Source organism: Mirounga leonina, unplaced genomic scaffold, assembly GCF_011800145.1.
Source record: "Mirounga leonina isolate KUSES-001 unplaced genomic scaffold, KU_Mleo_1.0 Mir_204, whole genome shotgun sequence".
Classification (NCBI taxonomy): Eukaryota; Metazoa; Chordata; class Mammalia; order Carnivora; family Phocidae; genus Mirounga; species Mirounga leonina.
The window spans coordinates 2,604,976-2,628,147 of record NW_023270513.1 but is presented as its reverse complement, the minus strand read 5'-3'; the positions used below and the strand labels follow the sequence as shown (position 1 = coordinate 2,628,147).

The 23,172-nt window shown below is 37.6% G+C and overlaps 1 protein-coding gene across 1 annotated transcript in view; it reads left to right on the top strand.

Annotated features, from left to right (window-relative positions):
• Positions 1–23,172, top strand: part of TEX11 (testis expressed 11) — a 313,311-nt gene that overhangs the window by 53,330 nt on the left and 236,809 nt on the right. Inside the window, exon 8 of the mRNA XM_035028703.1 lies at positions 1,879–1,959. Within this exon, the coding sequence (XP_034884594.1) occupies positions 1,879–1,959 (81 nt within the window). The remainder of the gene's footprint in view (positions 1–1,878; positions 1,960–23,172) is intronic.

Sequence of the window (23,172 nt, the reverse complement as noted above, 5' to 3'; positions counted from 1 at the left end):
CTGATGGGGGGCTCAATCCCAGGACCCTGGGATCATGACCTGAGCCGAAGGCAGACGCTTAATGACTGAGCCACTCAGGTACCCCTGTCAACTGTATTTTGATTAAAAAAAAAAAAAAAAGCAGAAAAACTGGGAATCCAAAGCCCATATCCTTTTTACAGCATCAGTATAGGCTGGGCATCATCCCAGATGTAATGAATCAGAATTTACAAGTGATGGGACCAGGGCATGTGATTTTTGAAGAGCTCCATTGGTGAGTCTGATGCTCACCAAAGGTTGCTAGAGCATTACATCATGCTGCCTCTTCTTTAAGACGTCTTGTACCCGAATTCTCTATCTTTTGGGTTTGAAATATTGATTTGTGGCCCAATAAGATGAATAAATTTTCAAAACTAGCTTGAATTATTAGAGATTTCATTTCCACTGAGGTAAAATCTGATTAATGATGGATACTTTATGGATTTTTTACAGCATTATATTGCTTTATATGTTATAAGAACAGAAGACATTCTCCAATATGGGGTTTGTCACTCAGCATTTCTCCTTTATGATGATTTCCTCCACCTTGAATAATGAATCAGTCAGCAAGTATTCATCAAACATCTATTTGTATAGACATGAATAGTATTTTGTAAACTCTGTAGATAATTGAGATTTGGTTTATTGAGGCTCTTGTGTTTACAATTTATTTTTCCCTTTAACACAATTTAGCATTTAAGCCTTAGAGGAGGGTTTTTACTCAGCAAGATGTCAAGCTTAATATTCAGCAGGTAGATAGAGGAGAAAACTAAAGAGAAGCTGGCTTCTTACATTCTTCATCTTTTCTTCTCTCTGCTCAATTGTTTTGTTACCCAAAGCACAAGAGTATTTGATGTCAAATAAGACAGAGAAAAGAACACAGAAAATATAGGGATTTTTCCCCTACAAAGTACTTCATCAAATTATTTTCTTGTATATGTCCATGTTTTTTATTATGCATTTATTTATTTATAAATATTTTATTTATTTATTTGACAGAGAGGCACAGGGAGAGAGGGAACACAAGCAGGGGGAGTGGGAGAGGGAGAAGCAGACTCCCTGCTGAGCAGGGAGTCCAACCCAGGACTCGATCCCAGGACCCCGGGATCATGGCAGACGCTTTAGGACTGAGCCACCCAGGCGGCTGTCCATGTTTTTTTTTTTTAATATGGCTTGTCAGCTAAATTTTTAAATGACTGAAAGAAGCCTCTTCTACAAGTGCCTATGTAATATGTGAATGATGTTTTCATTCATTTGACGTTGTTCAGTCAGAATGATAGAGCTGACAGGAATCTTAGAGATAATGTTGTCCTGATTTTATGGATGAGGAAACTGAAACCATGAGAGTGTAAGGTTCAAGGTTATATATAATAAATAGCAGAGTAGCTCTTCTGGCTCCAAGATAGGATTGCGCTTACCTGCCTTTCATAGCAGATATTCACAGCAGTTCAGACTATGAGGTTATTGTGAGCCTGTTTTAGGACAAAAGACTCCTATTTAACATTTAAAAATCCTTCTAATGTGGAGATAAATACAAGAGCTATTCAAGTTGGGGAAGCATCTATTAGACGTGGCATTATATCATAATGTACTAACAAAAGATTATACACCAGTTTTACCATTTCCAGAAAAAAGTAAATGACTCCCATCACTATCAACTCTTGTGTTACCCAAGATTCTTCTTATTTTTTTGTATTTTGAGCTGGCTATTATGTTTAGCTAGACCAATTAGTGTTGCTAAAAAGATTAGAAAACAAATTAAGACTTTTTAACGAGAGTTAAAAATATGTTGAAATTGGCTTATAGAGAAATAGCTTATTTCATTTTAACCAATTATTGATATTTTTTTCACTTTCTCAGGCATGTGCTCAAGGGGATTTTCAAAGAGCATCTACATGTGTGCTGCGCTGTAAGGATATGTTGATGAGTTTCCCCAAAATGGTGAGTGAAATCTCTGTATTTATTCTCCAAGAGTTTGAAAATATGCTATATCAGGTTCTAGGTAGAATCATGACTACTTCATGCAGCCCTTCAGAGATTATATTTGAGGTCAGTTCCACTCATTTAGCTGATCTTTGAAATATTTTCTTTGTTCTTTACTAGAAAGGGTGTTTAAAAATGCAAAAGGCTATTTCTTAAAATTTCTTTGCTTTCCTTTTTATTGTCAGACCATTTTGATAATATTTCCTCCATGTTTCAAGCTATGTGATGAAAGATTGGAAAAAAAATGAGTTTATTTCCCTGCTGCCAAGGTTGATAGCAGTTAATCATATCACTGCCATTGTATTTTTCTATATTGGGTTGTGGGGGTGTGAGACAATTGATAGGATAAATAAATCCTACTTCCCAGTCTGGTTCTCATCAAAATTCCAGGGTTGATAATTTTTAATTTTTCTACTTTATCTCCCTTTTCTATTATTTCTTTCTTATTTCACCGCTTGTGTCTACTTCACTCTTTACTATCACAGAGGGAATTGATAGATATATTTGGATGTTAGGATGAATGTTCCTAAGGCTTCATGTATTATACCTAGTTGTGAGTTTGGTCTTATCTTTCCCCCAAATTCTGTGTTATAATGTAGAACTTAATTTAGTAAATATATATTAACAATTATATGCTAGGTACTCTTCTAGGCTTTATTTTTGTATTTATTTTATTTAAAAAAATTTTTTTTAAAGATTTTATTTATTTGAGAGAAAGAAAGAGAGAGAGGGCGCCTGGGTGGCTCAGTTGGTTAAGCGACTGCCTTCGGCTTGGGTCATGATCCTGGAGTCCCGGGATCGAGTCCCACATCGGGCTCCCTGCTCAGCAGGGGGTCTGCTTCTCCCTCTGACCCTCTTCTCTCTCATGCTCTCTGTCTCTCATTCTCTCTCTTTCTCAAATAAATAAATAAAATCTTAAAAAAAAAGAGAGAGAGAGAGCATGAACAGCGGGGAGGGGTAGAGCGAGAGTGAGAGGGAGAAGCAGACTCCCCGCTGAGCAGGGAGCCTGATATGGGACTCGATCCCAGGACCCTGAGCTGAAGGCAGACATTTAATTGACTAACCACCTGGGTACCCTCTCTTCTGGGCTTAAAATAAAATTTTTTTTTAATTTAAAAAAATTTTTTTTATTTTTTAAAGATTTTATTTATTCATTTGAGAGACAGACAGAAAGCAGGAGCAGAGGGGAGAGGGAGAAGCAGACTCCCCACTGAGCAGGGAGCCCGATGCGGGACTCGATCCCAGGACCCTGAGATCATGACCTGAGCCAAAGGCAGACGTCTAACCATCTGAGCCACCCAGGCACCCCTAGACAGTGTCTGGGGAGCATGTGACTCTTGATCTTGAGGTTGGGAGTTCAAGTCCCATGTTTGGTGTAGAGATTACTAAAAAAAACTCCATAAAATTTTTAAAAAGTTAAAAAAATTTTAAGGCAATTTCATATTTTTAAAAAACGTTACAAGAATAGTATGAAGAACTCCTTTCATCGTTTGCACAGAGACCTCATTCAAGTTTCCCAAAACTGTCCTCTATACAAAATGGAATCAATCTGGGATTGTACCTAGTCTCTTTCAGTCTGGGACGCTTCCTCACTCTTGCTTGACTTTCGTGACTTCGGCAGTTTTGAAGATTACTAACCAGTCATTTTGTAGAATGCAACTTAGTTTTTTTAATTAAAAAATTTTTTTTAGATATGATTGACATATTGTATAAGTTTGAAGTATACAGCATGTTGGTTTTATACATTTATATATTGCAATATTACTATAGTAGTGTTAGCGAACACCTTTATTATGTCACATAATCATTGTTTTTTTGTGTTGAGAACTATTAAGATCTAGTCGCTTAGTAATTTTGAAATTTATAATACAGTGTTGTTTACTGTAATTACTATGTTGTGCATTAGATCTCCAGAACTTATCTACTAGCTGCAAGTTGCTACCCTTAAGCAACATCTTCTAATTCCCCCACCCTTAATTTGAGTTTGTTCAGAGCTTCCTCATGTTTAGAAAAAATTATGACTCTGGGACCAGAAAATCACAGAAGTGATTCTGTATTCTCCTCATGGCTTCCTGTTGGGTGGCAGACAGGATTTGATTTAATCTGTTATTAATGGTGCTAATTTTGATCTCTTGATTAAAATGGTATCTTCCAGGTTTCTCTAGTATAAACGTATGTATTTTTTCCCTGTGTTATTCATAAGTATTTTGTGGGGTGATACTTTGAAACTATATGAAGTCCAATTTCTCATCCTACTTTCACCATCCATTGATATTTCTTGCCTAAATTAGTACTGTGATGGTTGACAATTGGCTATTTTTCTTTATTTATTTCTGTATTTATTTGAGAGAGAGTGAGAGAGAGCATGAGAGGGGAGAGGGTCAGAGCGAGAAGCAGACTCCCCGCTGAGCAGGGAGCCCGATGTGGGACTCGATACTGCGACTCCGGGATCACCACCTGAGCTGAAGGCAGTTGCTTAACCAGCTGAGCCACCCAGGCGCCCAGACAATTGGCTGTTTTTCTAATTCCATCTTTCTTTCTATATTCATTAATTGACATTCTATAAAAACATTTTTATTGGGCGCCTGGGTGGCTCAGTTGGTTGGGCAACTGCCTTCGGCTTAGGTCATGGTCCTAGAGTCCCAGGATCGAGTCCTGCATCGGGCTTCCTGGTCAGCAGGGAGTCTGCTTCTCCCTCTGACCCTCCCCCCTCTCATGCTCACTCTCTCTGTCTCATTCTCTCTCAGGTGGATGAATGAAATCTTAAAAAAAAATTATTAAAAAAATTTATTGTGGGAAAATATATATAACATAAAATTTGTCATTTTAACCATTTTTAAGCATATAATTCATTGGCATTAAGTACATTCACAATGTTGTATGACCATCACCACTATCAGTTTCCAAAATTTTTCATCACTCCAAATAGAAACTCTGTACCCATTACACAATAACTCCCTATTACCTTTTCTCCACAGTTCCTGGTATTCTCTAATCTACTTTCTATCTATGGACTTTCCTGTTCTAGATATTACATATAAGTGGAATCATATAATATTTATCCTTTTATGTCTGGCTTACTTCATTTAGCATTAATATTTTTAAGATCCACCCATGTCATAGCATGTATCAGAATTGTATTCCTTGCTATGATTGAATCGTATTTCATTGTATGTATGTACCACATTTTATTTATCCACTCATCAATTGATGGATACTTGGGTTGTTTCCACCTTTTGGCTATTGCAAATAATGCTTCTATGAACATTGATGCATAAATATGTTTGAATCCCTGTTTTTATTATTTTTTTGAACCCTTGTTTTTTTTAAAGATTTATTTATTTTAGAGAGTGTGAGCATAGAGAGGGGCAGAGGGAAAGGGAGAGAAGCAGACTCCTGCTGAGCGCTGAGCGCAACGTGGGGCTCGATCTCACGACCCTGAGATCATGACCTGAACCAAAATCAAGAGTCAAATGCTTAACCAACTGAGCCACCGAGGTGCCCCTTGAGCCCTTGTTTTTAATTCTCTTGGATAAATATCTAGTATTGGAATTGGAGGGTCATATGGTAATTCTGTGTTTAACTCTTTGAAGAATCACCAAACTGTTTTCCGTAGCAGCTGCACCATTTTACATTCCTGCCAGCAATGTATGAGGGTTCCAGTTTTTCCATATCCTCACCAACTCTTATTTTCCAGTTTTAAAAATTATTATAGCCATCCTAGTTGGTGTGCAGTGGTCTCTCATTATGCTTTTGATTTTCATTTCCTTTGAAAACCTTTTCATGTGCTTATTGGGCATTTGTATATCTTCTTTAGAGAAATGTCTATTAAATTCCTTTGCCTATTTTTTTCTTTGCCTATCTTTATTTTTTTATTTTTTAAAAAATATTTATTTATTTGAGAGAGAGAGAATGAGAGAGAGCATGAGAGGAGAGAGGGTCAGAGGGAGAAGCAGACTCCCTGCTGAGCAGGGAGCTCCATGTGGGACTTGATCCAGGGACTCCGGGATCATGACCTGAGCTGAAGGTAGTCACTTAACCAACTGAGCCATCCAGGCGCCCTCTTTGCCTATTTTTAAATTGGGTTATCTTTTGGTTGTTGAGTTTTAAGAATTCTTTATATGGTCTGGATATTAAAGCCTTATATGATTTGCAAATATTTTTGCCCATTCTGAGGGTTGTATTTTCACAGTCTTTTTTTTTTTTTTTAAGATTTATTTATTTATTTGAGAGAACGTACATGAGAGGGGGGAGGGTCAGAGGGAGAAGCAGGCTCCTCGCTGAGCGGGGAGCCCGATGCGGGACTCGATCCCGGGACTCCAGGATCATGACCTGAGCCGAAGGCAGTTCCTTAACCAACTGAGCCACCCAGGCGCCCTATTTTCACACTCTTGATAGTGTCCTTTGATGCACAAAAGGTTTTAATTTTGATTAAGTCCAGTTTATCTATTTTTTCTTTTGTTGCCTATGCTTTTGGTGTCATTTAAGAAACTTGCCAAATCCAAGGTCATGAAGGTTTTTGTGTTCCTTTGAGAGTTTTACAGTTTTAGCTCTTAAATTCAGGATTTTTTTTTTTAAAGATTTTATTTATTTATTTGAGACAGAGAGAATCAGAGAGAGAGAGCACATGAGAGGGGGGAGGGTCAGAGGCAGAAGCAGGCTCCCTGCCAAGCAGGGAGCCCGATGTGGGACTCGATCCAGGGACTCCAGGATCATGACCTGAGCTGAAGGCAGTCGCTTAACCAACTGAGCCACCCAGGCGCCCTAAATTCAGGATTTTGATCCATTTTAATTTTTGTGTATTGTGTGAAGTAAGGGTCCAAGTTCACTATTTTGCTTGTGGATATCCATTTATTCTAATACCATTTGAAGAGATTATTCTTTCCCCATTGAATGGTCTTCGCACCCTTGTCAAAAACCAATTGACCATAGATTTCAGACTTTATTTCTGTGCTCTTAGTTTTGTTTTCTTGGTCTCTATGTCTATTCGTATGCCAGTACCACACTATTCTGATTATTGTTTTGTTCTGCTATACATTTGAAGTAGGGAAGTGTGAGACCTCCAACTCTGTTCTTTTATTTCAAGATTGTTTTGGGTCTTCTGGGTCCCTTGAGATTTAATATGAATTTTAGCATAGGTTTTCCCATTTCTTCAAAAATGGTGATTGGGATTTTGATAGGGATTACACTGAATCTATGGGTCTATTGGATAACATTGTCATCTTATGATACTAAGTTTTCCAATTGTAGGTGTGCTGACAATACTCCCATCTTTGGTTCTCCATCTTGTTCGTGTCCGTTCAATGAGTGCTCCTGGGGCTACATGTTTTGGGCCCCTTGGAGATTAATATACACACTTTAGAAATGCCCACCAAAGCTGGAATGTAGGGAGGCTTGTTTTAGCCTCTCATGAGTGTGTTAGAGATAGTATAGTCTTCCCCATCTTGATGCACACATAAAATCATGAGGTCTATTAAATGTTAGTTCTCAGTTAGGTGCACGCAAACCCTTTGAAGTGCATACATACCCTTTGATCTCACTACAGTGCCCTCCCTCGTGTCCCCTTGCTTAATAAAATCTGTAGACTAAGGTCTAGACTTTGTGGAAAATAGCTGCAGCTGCCCTTATCATCATCTGCCCAATCCTCCTTATCAGTTACCCTAAATAAAACTGTGTAAACCGTATGGAGTTGCCTACTTCATTTTTCAGTCTCAAAGTGGCTTCTCAGTTTGGAGGACACCTTCTAACACCAACCCATGAACATGGGATGTCTTTCCATTTATTTAAGTCTTCCTTAGTTTATTTCAGTAATGTTTTATAGTTTTCAGTGTACAGTTCTGTACCTCTTTGGTTAAATTTATTCCTAAATATTTTATTCTTTTTGATGATGATATAAATGGAATTATTTTCTTAATTTCCTTAATTGAGGGGCGCCTGGGTGGCTCAGTCGTTAAGCGTCTGCCTTCGGCTCAGGTCATGATCCCAGGGTCCTGGGATGGAGCCCCGCGTTGGGCTCCCTGCTCAGCAGGAGGCCTGCTTCTCCCTCTCCCACTCCCCCTGCTTGTGTTCCCTCTCTTGCTGTTTCTCTCTCTCTGTCAAATAAATAAATAAAATCTTTAAAAAAATTCTTTAATTGATTGTTCATTTCTAGTGTATAGAAATACAACTGATTTTTGTGTGTTGATTTTGTAACCTTCAACTTTGCTGAATTCACTTAATACCCATAAAAAGGCTTTTTTATTTTTTTAAGATTCTTTAGTATGTTCTGTGTGTAAGATCATGTCATCTGTGAATAGAGATAGTTTTACTTCTTCATGTCTAATCGGGATGCCTTTTTTTTTTTTTTCTTTTTTAATTGCTCTAACTAGAACTTCCAATACTGTTTTGAATAGGAGTGATGAAAGCTGGCATCCTTGTCTTGTTCTTGATCTTAGAGGAAAAGCTATTGGTCTTTGACCATTGAGTATGATGTTAACTGTGGGTTTTTCATTACACAGCTTTTATCACGTTGAGGAGGCTCCTTTCTGTTCCTCGTTTGAGTGTTTTCATTGTGAGAGGTTGTGGAATTTGTGAAATACTTCTTTTAAATCAATTGAAATTTTCATGTGTTTTTCTATAATTTTTGATATATTGTTATTTTCTTTTTTGAGAGAAGACTGCATACATCGTGTACCTTTACTGCTTAATACTGCAGTGTATATTTCTTTTTTTTTTTTAAGTAAACTCTGTCCCCAACATGGGGCCATGTTACATAATCTACCAACTGAGCCAGCCAGGCGACCCCAGTATATATTGCTTAAGAATAGAATATTCTCTTCTTTATAAACACAGAACAATGATCAAATTCAATAAATGTAACATTCATAAGTACTTTAATCTATAACTCATATTCTAATTTTGTTAACTGTCCAAATAGTGTACTTTATAGCATTTGTTCTCCCCCGTCTCCAACCAGTCCAGGATCCAGTTCAGGATTATGCTTGCATTTGGTTGTTCCATCTCTTTTGTATCTTTTAATCTGCCTTCATCTTTCATGAAATTGGCATTTTCAAAACAGCTTTATTGAGATATGGTAAATCATATACATTTAAATTTTATAGTTTGATGAGTTTTGGCATATGTATACACACATGAAACCATCATCACAATCAAGATTATGAACCTTTCTATAACCCCCAAAAGTTTTCTTTTGTCTCCCGTTCCTCCTCCCACCTTTTTACCCAGGCAGCCACTGATTGGTTTTCTGTCTTTATAGTTTGCAGTCTTTTCTATTTTTATATAAATGGAATCATGATTTGTCTTCTTTTACTTAGTATAGTGATTTTGAGATTCATCCATGTGTTTGTGCATGTTAGTAGTTTTTGTTTATTTGTTTGGTGGTGAAACAAGAAGGGAATTTATTTCAGTGAGGCCAACACTGGGAAGAGAGCAGACTAGTATATGAAAGACTGTCTCCCTAGTAGTTTGTTTTTATTGAAGAGTAAAATTCCATTGTATGGATAGATCACAATTTGTTTATTCCCCTGTAGATGAGATATTCAGATTATTTCTAGTTTTTAGCTATTTTTTTTAATCTAATATAAACGGAACTGCTTTAAACATTCATGTATAAATTTTTTTGTGGATATGTGTTTTTATTTCTCCTGGGTGTTCTAGGAATGAAAAGGCTGCATCATATACTAGCTGTTTGTTAACATTTACCAAAATTTTATGTATGTATTTATATAAATTTCAGCTATACAGCCTTACACTTTGACATCTGTATATAGTACAAAGTGACTACCACAAGTCTAGTTATACCATCCATCACCATACAATTGATCTCCTTTGTCTTTCTCCATCTGACTTATTTCACTTAGCATAATACAAGAGAATGGAGGAAGGAGAAAATAAAAACCAAAACAGGATTTCTGCACTGTCTGAGTAACTGAAACCAGACCTAGAGATACTTTCTCAGTGTGCACCATGGTACTTATGCTTAGTTTCTGGCTGCATTCATTTAGGCCGTGGTGTACCAGGGGAAAAGAATGGTAAACTCACCAACATCTTGGTGTTACTTTGAATTCTGGTATTCTTCCCCAATCTGTCTTCTGTTTGCTTTTCAGAGACCTCAAATAGTTTCACGCAGTTGGTCCAGGTTTTATAGTTACATTAAGTGGGAGAGAAAGGGTGGCATGTACTTATTCTATCTTATCCAGAGCTAAACTCAGTTTATTTTGATGTTCACCTTTTCCCAGATTTTGCCATTAGAAGCCCCTATAAATTGACTTCTTTGCCTTTTTTGACATATTGCCATCACCTGTGAGTACTTCTTTCCTTTCTGTCCCTGTAAAATGTTCCAGGCTCATCCTGTACTCTTCACTTAAGCCATGGAATTAGCTATTTTATCTCAGTTGCTTTGGCTCCTTTTGATGGAAAATGTTATTTAGAAGCCAAGATCTGGACAGTACGTGTGCTTATTGCTTTTGGGGGTGTCACTGCTGTCATACTGTCTCAGTGAACAGAATGTGTGTGTGTGTATTTCTTCACACATTTGTATATATAGATACATAGATATTTATATATAACATATATATGTTATATATATATATCTGTATACATATATATGTACACACACATTTCCATCCATGTTTATATGTAGCATCTCAGTATAGCTATTTATTTTTTTTAAAAGATTTTTATTTATTCATTTGAGACAGAGATACAGAGAGAGAGAGAGCATGAGCAGGGAGAGGGAGAAGCAGGCTCCCCGCCGAGCCAGGAGCCTGATGTGGGGCTCGATCCCAGGACCCCGAGATCATGACCTGAGCCAAAGGCAGACACTTAACCATCTGAGCCACCCAGGCGCCCCTTTCTATCTATCTATTTAATCTACTGAAAGCCATGATACATTCAATTTCAGTGTAATGCCAAAGTGTTCATCCTAATGTTCTCCCTTTCCATATTTCTTTCTTTCTTTTTTTTTTTTTAAGATTTTATTTATTTATTTGAGAGAGAGAGAATGAGAGACAGAGAGCATGAGAGGGAGGAGGGTCAGAGGGAGAAGCAGACTCCCTGCCGAGCAGGGAGCCCGATGCGGGACTTGATTCCGGGACTCCAGGATCATGACCTAAGCCGAAGGCAGTCGCTTAACCAACTGAGCCACCCAGGTGCCCTCCCTTTCCATATTTCTAATTTTCTTCTCCAGTAATGAGAAACCTAGCTTTTATTATCTTTAATATATTTGCTTATTTAATTAGTATCCCCTGTATGTAACCAATTTCCCATCTCCTCTGCCACCCTCTCCACTCTGAGGATGCCCTCCTCTACCTGTTCATGCTCTAGCTCTTCCTTCTGGGCCTCCGTGCATGGATGCTCACTCCCCTTCACCTGCTCCAACACCCTATGCCTGGCCATTACTCCCCGTAGAGGCTTTCTTACCCTTCTTAGGCTCTGAGTCTCCATACTTGTCTGATGGGTGGATGAACAATACATTCTTGTACTAGCTGATTGCATGGAATCTTATCAGGGAAACCACTCAGTCCCAGAGTCTTTCTCCCTCTGGAAAATTATAGAACTATAAAAATAAATTCCGAAAATCCTGTAATTCGAGTGGCTATTGTTACAGAGAAGAGAAAGCACACAAAAACTGGGTACCAAGAATAGCTGACTTGACATCAGGATGTCCCTAGCCCTTGGAAGAGGATTTTATGAAGCTCTTAAAAAAAAAAAAAACCTACTCTGAAGAAAGTTGAACTTAATTAGCTTCTTTTTTTTTTTTAAGATTTTATTTATTTATTAGAGAGAGAGAAAGCACAAGCAGCGGGAGTGGCAGGCAGAGGGAGAAGCAGGCTCCTAGCCGAGCAAGGAGCCCAATGCGGGACTCGATCCTAGGACTCTGGGGATCACGACCTGAGCCGAAGGCAGATGCTTAACCGACTGAGCCACTCAGGCATCCCGAAACTTAATTAGCTTCTATTTTAAAGTAAATGTATGTCACACAACAGTTCCAGGGGCTTGATGGAGGTGTTGTGAAATCAAATAAAGAAATGGTTGGAAATAACTAGTTTAGTGTCCAACTTTTTTATAGGTGCATAGTGAAAAATCAATGGGAATAATTGGGACATAGTGGTATTTTGTTTAATTGAACTTTGTTTAGTGAGAGTTAGAAAATTCTTCCAATTTGAGCATTTATTTAAAAAAATTTTGCGGGCGCCTGGGTGGCTCAGTTGGTTAAGCGACTGCCTTCGGCTCAGGTCATGATCCTGGAGTCTCAGGATCGAGTCCTGCATCGGGCTTCCTGCTCAGCGGAGAGTCTGCTTCTCCTTCTGACCCTCCCCCCTCTCATGTGCGCTCTCTCTCTTTCTCATTCTCTCTCTCAAATAAATAAATAAAATCTTAAAAATTTTTTTTTGCATATATTTAGCTACCTTGGTAAGTAGAACATAGAGACTGTCTTTTTGATATTTGAGACTCTTGTAATTACTCAAAACAAGGTTTGTGATCTATGTGTACAGCATTGTAGGAAAGAGCTACTTAATGGGTGTAGCTAGTGGTGAGATATTTATTGCTCTGAAAATCAGTGTCCACAACTGTAAAACGAGTGTATGACAACATGGTCTCAAATGTTCCTTCAATATAAAAATTCCTAGTGCTTGATTTAGAGAAGCCCTGGGCAATAGCCCAGAGTGTGTGTGTATGTATATTTTTTATAGTTAAGCTTTCTTTTAGCAGATTGCTTACTTAATTCTTTTACCTGTTTCTCCTCAAAGTTTGAAACTTTAATTGGAATTTTATTTTCATTAGTTGATTCATGTGTTCAGCTTGTATCGTTTATTTCTATTTTTAGATTGCTCTAGAATTTATTTTTAGTATAGAATTTTTATTTCATTGTGAAACTTTTCATTTACACAAGGAAAATGGCCAGTTGGTCTCTAAAATCCTTTGCAATAATTAGTTCAAGATTCAGTTAGATTTCATTGCTGCTTTGTTAGGGGCGCAAAGTTTCTAAATGAAGTGTAGGCTGCCTAGACTTATTACCATGATTTTATTTTTTGTCTATTTAAACATGATTTTACATATTTAAGAATTTGTACATATCTCTCTGTAGTAAAAATCTAATCTCATGGCACACAAATGAATTATGCCTCTGGAAGTAAAATTCAGTTTTCTGCCTGTTATGGGTTAGTTAGGATATAATTGCTTTCTCTGACCCTTTCCACCCACTGCTTTGTGTATCTGGGAGAGCATAAATCTCTTAAGGGTATCAACTTTCATTCCAAACTCAAAATCATTTGAGCCTTAAAAATGACTCATTGGAATCTTTGTAATGGCATGTTCCACTAATTTTTAACTGAATTTTATACTTTTTAAATAAATAACTACAGCATATGGAAAGCCTGGCTGTAGTAAGGCTCTTTATATATCCATTAGAACACTAATCCTTTTAACAAACATCAGTATTTATTTTTAGTTCAGGCTGTTATTGTTATTTTTTTAAAGATTTATTTACTCATTTTAGAGAGAGGGAGAGAGAGACAGCACAGGGGAGAGGCAGAAAAGAGTCTGAAGCAGACTCTTTGCTTAGTGCATAGCCCCATGCTGCATGGGGCTCGATCCCACAACCCAGAGACCACGACCAGAGCTGAAACCAACAGTCAGACACTCAAACGACTGTGCCACCCAGGCACCTCAATCATGGTTATTTTTAAATGTGTATGGTTTACTTTTTATTCTGACTTTTTATATGTAACTTTTATTTTTTTATCACTGTATATATGATAATGGTTTAATGAGAAAAATAGTTCTACAGTTCTTGTTATAAAATCATCAGTCCCCCCCCAAAAATCAAATCAAATCATCAGTCCCTCCCACCCCATTTTTTAATCTTGCAGAACTGTTACTTTCAGTTATTTTAGTTGGTTCTTTTGGTATTTACCTTCCCATCTCTGAGTAGTGTTCTTTTACTACTACTACTTCTTGATTTTTTTTTTTTACTATTTCTTGTTTTTTTTTGATTTAGGTATCATCTGTTGACTTCCCATTTTAGAACATGAATTTAAATCCTTTTTGGCCTCCCCTTCCCCCACCACTCATATGCCTATTTCCACTCTCACTCCATCATCTCTATATAGTTACGCCATAATTTTGATTAGATTAATATTCAGTGTTTACACTGCTATGTTTATGTAAATGCTATTTGTAGTTGAACCGTATAGGGTACTATGATTATTTTTTTCTTTCCTGCATAACATTTTGTTTTCCCTGGAGTTAATAGTTGTATTGGTTTTCCTGATCGGTTAGTATTATATGTACTTATTATGGTCTCTTCCCCAATATTGTTTCTCCCCTAATTATGTAGACTTTTCAATATGTTAAAATATTTTAGTTATTTTATCAGTTTCATTTGTTCAAGGAAATCTCTTCTATAGTTTCTGATCTGCTCTAATCTGGGCAGGTTGCTCTCTAAGCATGTTACACAGTTGTTGTTTGAGATATTCTTCCTCCAGTGACTTGGGAATTCCCTTCAGCTCTCTCTTAGTTTGGATCCCTATTTCTTGATTTCTGTGTCTTTTTGTGGTTTTACTCTGTCATTTTTGTAGGGCATATCCTGCAGTATCTTCCTAAGAATAGTTGCTTGGGATATAGATTTATTTATTTATTAAAAAATTTATTTACAAGACCAGTGCTCTAACCCCTGAGCTATGGAGCCAACCACTAAAAATTTATTTATTTAAAGATTTATTTATTTATTGTAGAGAGACAGAACGAGAGCATGAGCAGGAGGGGCAGAGGGAGAGGGAGAGAGAATCCCAAGTAGACTCTGTGCTGAGTGCTGAGCCCGACGTGGGGCTCAATCTCAGGACCCTGAGATCATGACCTGAGCCAAAACCAAGAGTTGGATGCTTAACTGATTGCACCACCCAGACGCCCCTGGGATATAAAATTATTTAAAGACTTTGCATGTGTAAACATTTTATTCTACCATCACACTTAATTTATAGTTTGACTGGATGTGGAATTATGGGTTAGAAATCATTTTAAAGATTCCATTACATTGTCTTCTAGTTTCTGATGTTACTATTAAGAAACATGATGCGTTCTTTTTAGTTTTTTTCTCCAATATATTTATTTTTATTAAAGTAAGATTCCTATAACATAAAATTAACCATTTTAAAGTTTATAGTTCAGTGTCACTTAGTATATTCACAGTGCTGTGCAACCATCACCTCTGTCTAGTTCCAAAACATTGTCATCATCCTCAAAGGAAACCCCATACCATTAAGTAGTTGCTCCTTATTACCCCTTCTTCCCAGCCCCTTGGAAACCATTAATCTGTTTTCTTTTGCTATGGAGTTACCTATTACAATATTCCATGGCATGTGTAAACCACATTTTCTTTATCCATTCATCTCCTGATGGACATTTGGGTTATAGCCTCAGCTACTATGAATAATGACGCTATAAACGTTCATGCATGTGTGATTTTTTTAAACTTTAAAAAAAATTTTTATTGGGTGTTATTTTTTCTTATTTTATCTTTTTAAATTTAAATTCAATTAATTAACATATAATGTGTTGTTGGTTTCAGAGGTAGAGGTCAGTGATTCATCAGTCTTATATCACACCCAGTGCTCATTACATAATGTGCCCTCCTTAATGCCCATCACCCAGTTACCCTATCCCCTTCCCCTCCAGCAACCCTCAGTTTGTTTCCTATGATTAAGAGTCTCTTAAGGTTTGTCGATTTTTTAAACTTTTTAAAAAACTTTTTTTGTTGAAGTGAAATTCACATGGTATAAAATTAACCATTTTAAAGTGAACAAGTTCGTTTAGTACATTCAAAATATTATGCAGCCATTACTTCTATTTAGTTCCAAAACATTTTCATCACCCTGTAACCATTAAGCAGTCACTCCCTACTGCCCCCTCTCCCTGGATACTGGCAGCACCAGTCTACTTTTCTGTATCTGTGGACTTAATTTTTCTGGCTGAATGCATTCCACTATATTGATATACCACAATTTCTTTATCCATTCATTGGTTGATGGACCTTTGGGGTTGTTTCCACTTTTAGACTACTATAAATAGTGTTGTTCTAAACATTTGAGTACAAGTATTTAAACACCTGTTTTCAATTCTTTTTTGATATATATCTAGGACTGGAATTGCTGTCATATGGTAATTCTGTGTTCAACTTTTTAAAAAAAGATCTTTAAAATTTATTTTGAGAGAGAGAGAGAGACAGAAGCTCACAGGGGAGTGGGAGGGAGGGAGAGAGAGTCTTAAGAAGACTCCATGCTGAGCGTGGAGCCCAATGTGAGGCTTGATCTCATGACCCTGAGGTTACGACCTGAGCCAAAACCAAGAGTCAGATGCTTAATGGACTGTGCCATCTAGGCGCCCCTCTGTGTTCAACTTTTTTTAAAAAAAGATTTTATTTATTTATTTACCAGAGAGAGAGTGAGCACAAGCAGGGGGGACAGCAGGCAGAGGGAGAAGCAGGCTCCCCATTGAGCAAGGATCCCAGTGCAGGACTCGATCCCAGGACCCTGGGATCATTACCTGAGCCAAAAGCAGACGCTTAGTCGACTGAGCCGCCCAGGCATCCCTATGTTAAACTTTTTGATGAAGCGTCTGTTTTCCACATTGGCTGTACCATTTTACAGTCCCATCAGCAATGTACAAGAGTTCCAATTTTTTTACATCCATCCTCACTAATGCTTGTTAATTTCCAGTTTTTAAAAAGTTCTTAAGAAGTTTTTATTTAAATTCCAGTTGGTTAACATATAGTGTAATATTGGCTTCAGGAATAGAACTTAGTGATTCATCATGTACATATAACACCCAGTGCTCATCATAATAAGTGCCCTCCTTAATACCCATCACCCATTTAGCCCCTCACCCACCCACTAGCAACCCTCAGTTTCTTCTCTATAGTTAAGAGTCTCTTATAGTTTGGCTTCCTCTCTTTTTGTTTTCCCTTCCCCTATGTTCATTTGTTTTGTTTCTTTTTTTAAAAGATTAATTAATTATTTTTATTAATTTAATATTTCAGAGAGAGAGAGGGAGAGAGTGCAGTGGGGAGGTGCAGAGGGAGAGGAAGAGAGTGAATCTCAAGCAGACTCCCCACTGATCACGGAGCCCACACGGGGCTCGATCCCAGGACCCTGAGATCATGACCTAAGCTGAAATAAAGAGTTGGACACTTAACCGACTGCACCACTCAGGCACCCCAAGTTTGGTTAAGTTCTTTATAGATTTTGGATACTAATCCTTTATCAGATAGGTCATTTGCAAATACCTTCTCTCTTTCTGTAGGTTGTTTTTTAGTTTTGTTGATTGTTTCCTTTGCTTTGCTGTGCAGAAGCTTTTTATCTTGACAAAGTCTCAATAGTTCATTTTGGCTTTCATTTCTCTTGCCTCTGGAGATGTGTCTAGTAAGAAGTTGCTATGGCCGATATAAAAGAGGTTGCTGCCTGTGTTCTCCTCTAGGATTTTGAAGGTTTCCTGTCTCACGTTTAGGTCTTTCATCCATTTTGAATTTATTTTTGTGTATGGTGTAAGAAAGTGGTCCGGTTTCACTCTTCTACATGTTACTCTCCAGTTTTCGCAGCACCATTTGTTGAACAGACTGTCTTTTTTCCATTGGAGATAATTCTTTCCTGCTTTGCTGAGGATTAGTTGACCATATAGTTGGGCTCCATTTCTGGGTTTTCCGTTCTGTTCCATTGATCTGTGTGTCTGTTTTTGTGCCAGTACCATGCTGTCTTGGTGATCACAGCTTTGTAATATAGCTTGATGTCTGGAATTTTGATGCCTCCAGCTTTGCTTTTCTTTTTCAGGATTGCTTTGGCTATTCAGGGTTTTTTGTTGTTCCATACAACTTTTAGGATTATTTGTTCTAGCTCTGTGAAAAATGCTGGTGGTATTTTGATAGGGATTGCATTAAATGTGTAGATTACTTTAGGTAATATAAACATTGTTAATGTTTGTTCTTCTAATCCATGAGCATGGAATTTTTCCCATTTCCTTGTGTCCTCTTCAATTTCTGAAAGCAGGTTCTTGAACAGGTAATTGCCACACCCATGTGTATTGCAGCATTATTCACAATAGTTAAGAGGTGGAACTCAAATGTCCATCAACAGATGAATGGATTTTTTAATATTATTCAGCCTTAAAAAGAAAACATTTTGGGGGCACCTGGGTGGCTTAGTTAAGTGCTGCCTTTGGATCGGATCATGATCCCGAGGTCCTGGGATCAAGCCCCGCGTCGGGCTTCTTGCTTGGTGGGGAGCCTGCTTCTCACTCTCCTCACCACTCATGCTCTGTGTCGCTGTCTGTCTGTCTGTCTCTCTCTCTCTCTCTCTCTCTCAAATAAACAAATAAAATCTTTATTTAAAAAAAGAAAAGAGGGGCGCCTGGGTGGCTCAGTCGTTAAGCGTCTGCCTTTAGCTCAGGTCATGATCCCAGAGTCCTGGGATCGAGCCCTACGTCGGGTTCCCTGCTCTGCTGGAAGCCTGCTTCTCCCTCTCCTCCTCCCCCTGCTTGTGTTCCCTCTTTCACTGTGTCTCTCTCTGTCAAATAAATAAATAAAATCTTTAAAAAAAAAAGAAAAGAAAACATTTTGTTAAATGCTATAGCAAGGATGATCCTTGAGGATGACACTATGCTAAGAGAAATAAGCCAGTCATAAGAATCCAAATACTGTATGATTCCACTTATATGAGGTATCTAAAGTAGTCAAACTTATAGAAACAGAAAGTAGCATGGTGCTTGACAGAGGTTGGGGGAAGGGTTGGAAATGGGGAATTGCTTAGTGGGTATAGTTTCAATTTTGCAAGATGAAAAAGTCTATAAATCTTCTGCACAACTATATGAATATAGTTAACACTATTAAATTGTACATTTAAAATGGTTAGATGGTAGGGGCGCCTGGGTGGCTCAGTCGTTGAGCGTCTGCCTTTGGCTCAGGTCATGATCCCAGGGTCCTGGGATCGAGCCCCGCATCGGGCTCCTTGCTTGGCGGGAAGCCTGCGTCTCCCTCTCCCACTCCCCCTGCTTGTGTTCCCTCTCTCGCTGTGTCTCTCTCTGTCAAATAAATAAATAGAATCTTAAAAAAGAAAATAAAATGGTTAAGATGGTAAATTTTGATATGTGCTTTTTACAGAAGTTTTATTGGGGTTTCAAGAGAGCAGAGGTAATCGTGTGTACTCAATCTGATGTCTTTAATAGGATCTTGATGCTCTCTTTTTTTTTGGTTTGTTTTCTTTTGTTTTTTTCTGTGTTTTGCTTATCTGTTTTACTTTTTTCCACCTTTCTTTGGTTTAGGTGAATCCTGTGGGATTTTTAGAATTACATTTTGATTTGTCTATATTTTAGAGTGCTGTTCTTATAAGGCCACCAGTCCTTTTAGGGTTCACCCCAATCCAGTTTTACCTTCTCTTGATTACATTGCAAAGACCCTGTTTCCAAGTAAGGTAACATTCACTGGTTCCAGGTAAACATGAATTTTGGGAGGACATTATTAAACCTAGTATAGTCTTCTTTTTTAAAGATTTATTTATTTATATATTTGAGGGAGAGACAGAGAGAGAACACACAAGCTTGGGGTAGGGGCAGAGGGAGAGAATCTCAAGCAGACTCACCACTGAGCCTGGAGCCTGACACAGGGCTTCATCTCTTGACCCTGCGATCATGACCTGTGCTGAAACCAAGAGTCGGACACTTGACTGACTGAATCACCCAGGTACCCCTAGTCTTTTTTTTTTTTTTTATGGTTTTGTTTTTAAGTAATCTCTGCACCCAGTGTGGGGCTCAAACTCACAACTCCGAGATCAAGAGTCACATGCTCCACTGACTGAGCCAGCCAGGCACCCCTAAACCTAGTATAGTCTTGATAGGACAGGTCCTACTTTGTTCTTCTTCACCGTTGTCTTAGATTTTCTGGGACTTTGCCCTTCCATATTCATTTTAGAGATAGTTTGGTGAAAAGCTATTGGGGGGCGCCTGGGTGGCTCAGTCGTTAAGCATTGCCTTTGGCTCAGGTCATGATCCCGGGGTCCTGGGATCGAGCCCCGCATCAGGCCCCCTGCTCAGCGGGAAGTCTGCTTCTCCCTCTGCCTCTGCCTGCCTGCCGCTCCCCCTGCTTGTGCTCTCTCTCACTATCTCTCTCTGTGTGTCAAATAAATAAATAAATAAATCTTAAAAAAAAAGATTCTCTAAAAAGTATTGCAATGTTGATTGAAATAGCATTGGACTTCTAGATTAATTTGGAGGGCATCATTATCTACATAATACTGAGTCTTCCTATCCATGAATGTGATAAATCCTAATTTATATAATTTTCTTTAATGTGTTTCAACATAGTTTTGTAATTTTCTGTATAAAAACATTTCATATTCAATCGCTATCATAAGCGATATCTTAAAGATCATGTTTTTAAATTGTCACTAATGTATAAGAATGCATGGCTTAAAATGTTTAATATCCAGCAACTTCTCTGAACTCTTACTAATTTAAAAAAATTGTTCTGTAAAGTCTCTTGGATTGTTTGAATTTTTATGTTTTTACCATTTCTCTCTTTTGGCTCTGGTTCTTTTGCTATCTATTTCACATTGTAAATTACTAAAAGACAGAAACCTTTCTTCAATATGCTTTGGAGAGTAAATGGACAGTGAGTAGTATATTGAAATATATGAAAGGAGATTCTTAGGTGGTGTTTAGGAAAAGAAAACTTTTGATATCTTGCACAGTGTTAGTGCTGATAAAGGGAAAAACACATGTAGAGAGAATGGAAAAGGGCTGAATTAAAAGATCTAGGATATATAACAGAAGAGTAATTATGCCTTTGTCAGGATGCGGCTACTAGTAAACAACATTTAAGTCCAGAGTTAAGAGTTTATATTTTATGTGGAAGGTGGTTGATGGAACTATATTGTTAGGACACTCATGATTTTTATTTTAAAGGTCAATGCAATTATTTAGTGTGTTTTTTTATTATTAATTTTATTATGTTATGTTAGTCACCATACATCATTAGTTTTTGATGTAGTGTTCCATGGTTCATTGTTTGTGTATAACACCCAGTGCTCCATTCAATACGTGCCCTCCTTAATACCCATCACCTGGCTAACCCATTCCCCCACCTCCCATTTAGTGTGTTTTTGATGGGCTTAAGGTTTAGGTAGCGGCCCTGAAAATCTAGAGCAGGAAATATTATAATGAGAGGAAATGATCGGATAAAGACTAGAGAAGAGCTAACATAATGTTATTTACTTAAAAGGAATTAATGAATTAAATAAACCAACTCTCTTTTTTTCTGAGACATCCTTTCTGTATGCCAAAACTGGATTAGAAATTACTGTAAGGTGTTAACATGAAGGCAGAAGGTAATGCTGTTCAGAGACAGAGAAATAAAGTGTTTGGAAAATTGTGTCTTAGGGCACCAGGAGAAATAACTAATGACCTATAGTTGATTATTATTGAGATATCCGAGGTTTAAAGAAAGCTGAGTCAGGGAGGGATTGGAACGTAAATGTCTTAAAGCCATTAAGGAAGAAAGCCAGGCAATTATCATTCAATTCTTGCTACATTGTTAAAATTGAACAAAATGTAAAAATATATGATCTATAAATGTGTAAAAGACAACAAAAGCAGAAAGAAAAATAGTTCAGAACTTGGGACTGGAAAAATAATTCAAGGTTTGTTTTTTCTGAGTTTTAAAATCCTAATATACAAAGTAATTTGCAGGAGAGATGACCTTATCTAGTTAACTAAAAATACAAGGCCTCCGATTGAACGTGAAAGTTAGTGATGAAACTCATTTTTAGCAGCAATATCTGAGTTTTAAAAATCATCCATATAATCTCATGTTGGCATTGTAAAGTGAGTATTCAGTTGGAGCTGTCTTTCTGGGCTGGTAGATTTAGCAGTGGATGGAGGTTCTAGAGATTCCATAGGTTCTGGAGCTTCCATAAGTCCCTTTCTGTATGACCAGTATAACAACAGACTTACAGATCTGCCTTCTTTGTATTGTTTTTTGCCATTGTGTATTGCTTGCAAAATGAGAGGTTAGCACCCCATGGAAGGCTGGGAAGATATTTTTATTTTTTATTTTTTGTTTTTGTTAAGATTTTATTTATTTGAGATCAAGCGAGAGAGAGATGGGGAGATAGCACAAGGTGGGGGGGGGGCAGAGGGAGAGGGAGAAGCAGGCTCTCCACTGAGCAGGGAGCCCGACTCAATCCCAGTAGCCCAGGGTCATGACCTGAGCTGAAGGCAGAAGTTTAACCAACTGAACCACCCAGGTGCCCTGGGAAGATATTTTTAAAGAGATATTTTTATGAATCTTAGTACTTTATACCCTGTAGAAATGTGTCATGAGGGCAGGGATTTTTCTCTGTTTTGTTCACTGAGGTATGTGTAACGACTAAAATAGTGCCTGATAGATAGGAGATGCTTAGTAAATATTTATTATTGAATGTATAAATGATTGTGTGCATGGAACAGTACTGGTAGTTAAAAGATTTTTTTTTGTCATTACATTGAAAATACGCTGTGGTTCTCTTAAAAGATACTTTAGTATTTTATAGCTTTGTTGTTGGAAGTTTGTTATTATTTTGCATTCTTTTTTCCCTCTAGGAAGTAGCATTTAATGTAAGTACACTTGAAGATTTTGTGAGGGCAAAGACAAATCCTGGGGAAACTGAATAAAGACTTAATACACTTAGATGTTAGTCGAAAGTTTTATTTTCCATTTTCTTCTGTGCAAGTTAGTTACAGGCCTCTCTGCAGTGAGTGGATGTGAGCTGCATTATTACAGTATAGCTGTATAATTGGTGTGGCCCTGTGTGAACCTATGGGATCTGGGGCATGTAATGAGTTAAGCTTTTTCTGCTGAAATGTCAAGAATGCATTTAAATACTTCTGGATTCTTGCCAGACCCACATTACCAAGACTATTCTTTATTTTAGATTCAAATATACAGTAGGTCTGAAGTGCTCAGGCATGCATATTGAATTTCTTTCTGAATGTACTGTAATTCAAAAGGAAACTTTTTTTTGAAGGAAGACAGGTCTTTACACATTACTTATAAATAACTTGCCTCAGATCTTGGATTCTTAATTGAAGATCTGCTTCTGTAGTCTTACTCAGGTAAAACTTATAAAGGACTCTATTATATGGGTATAA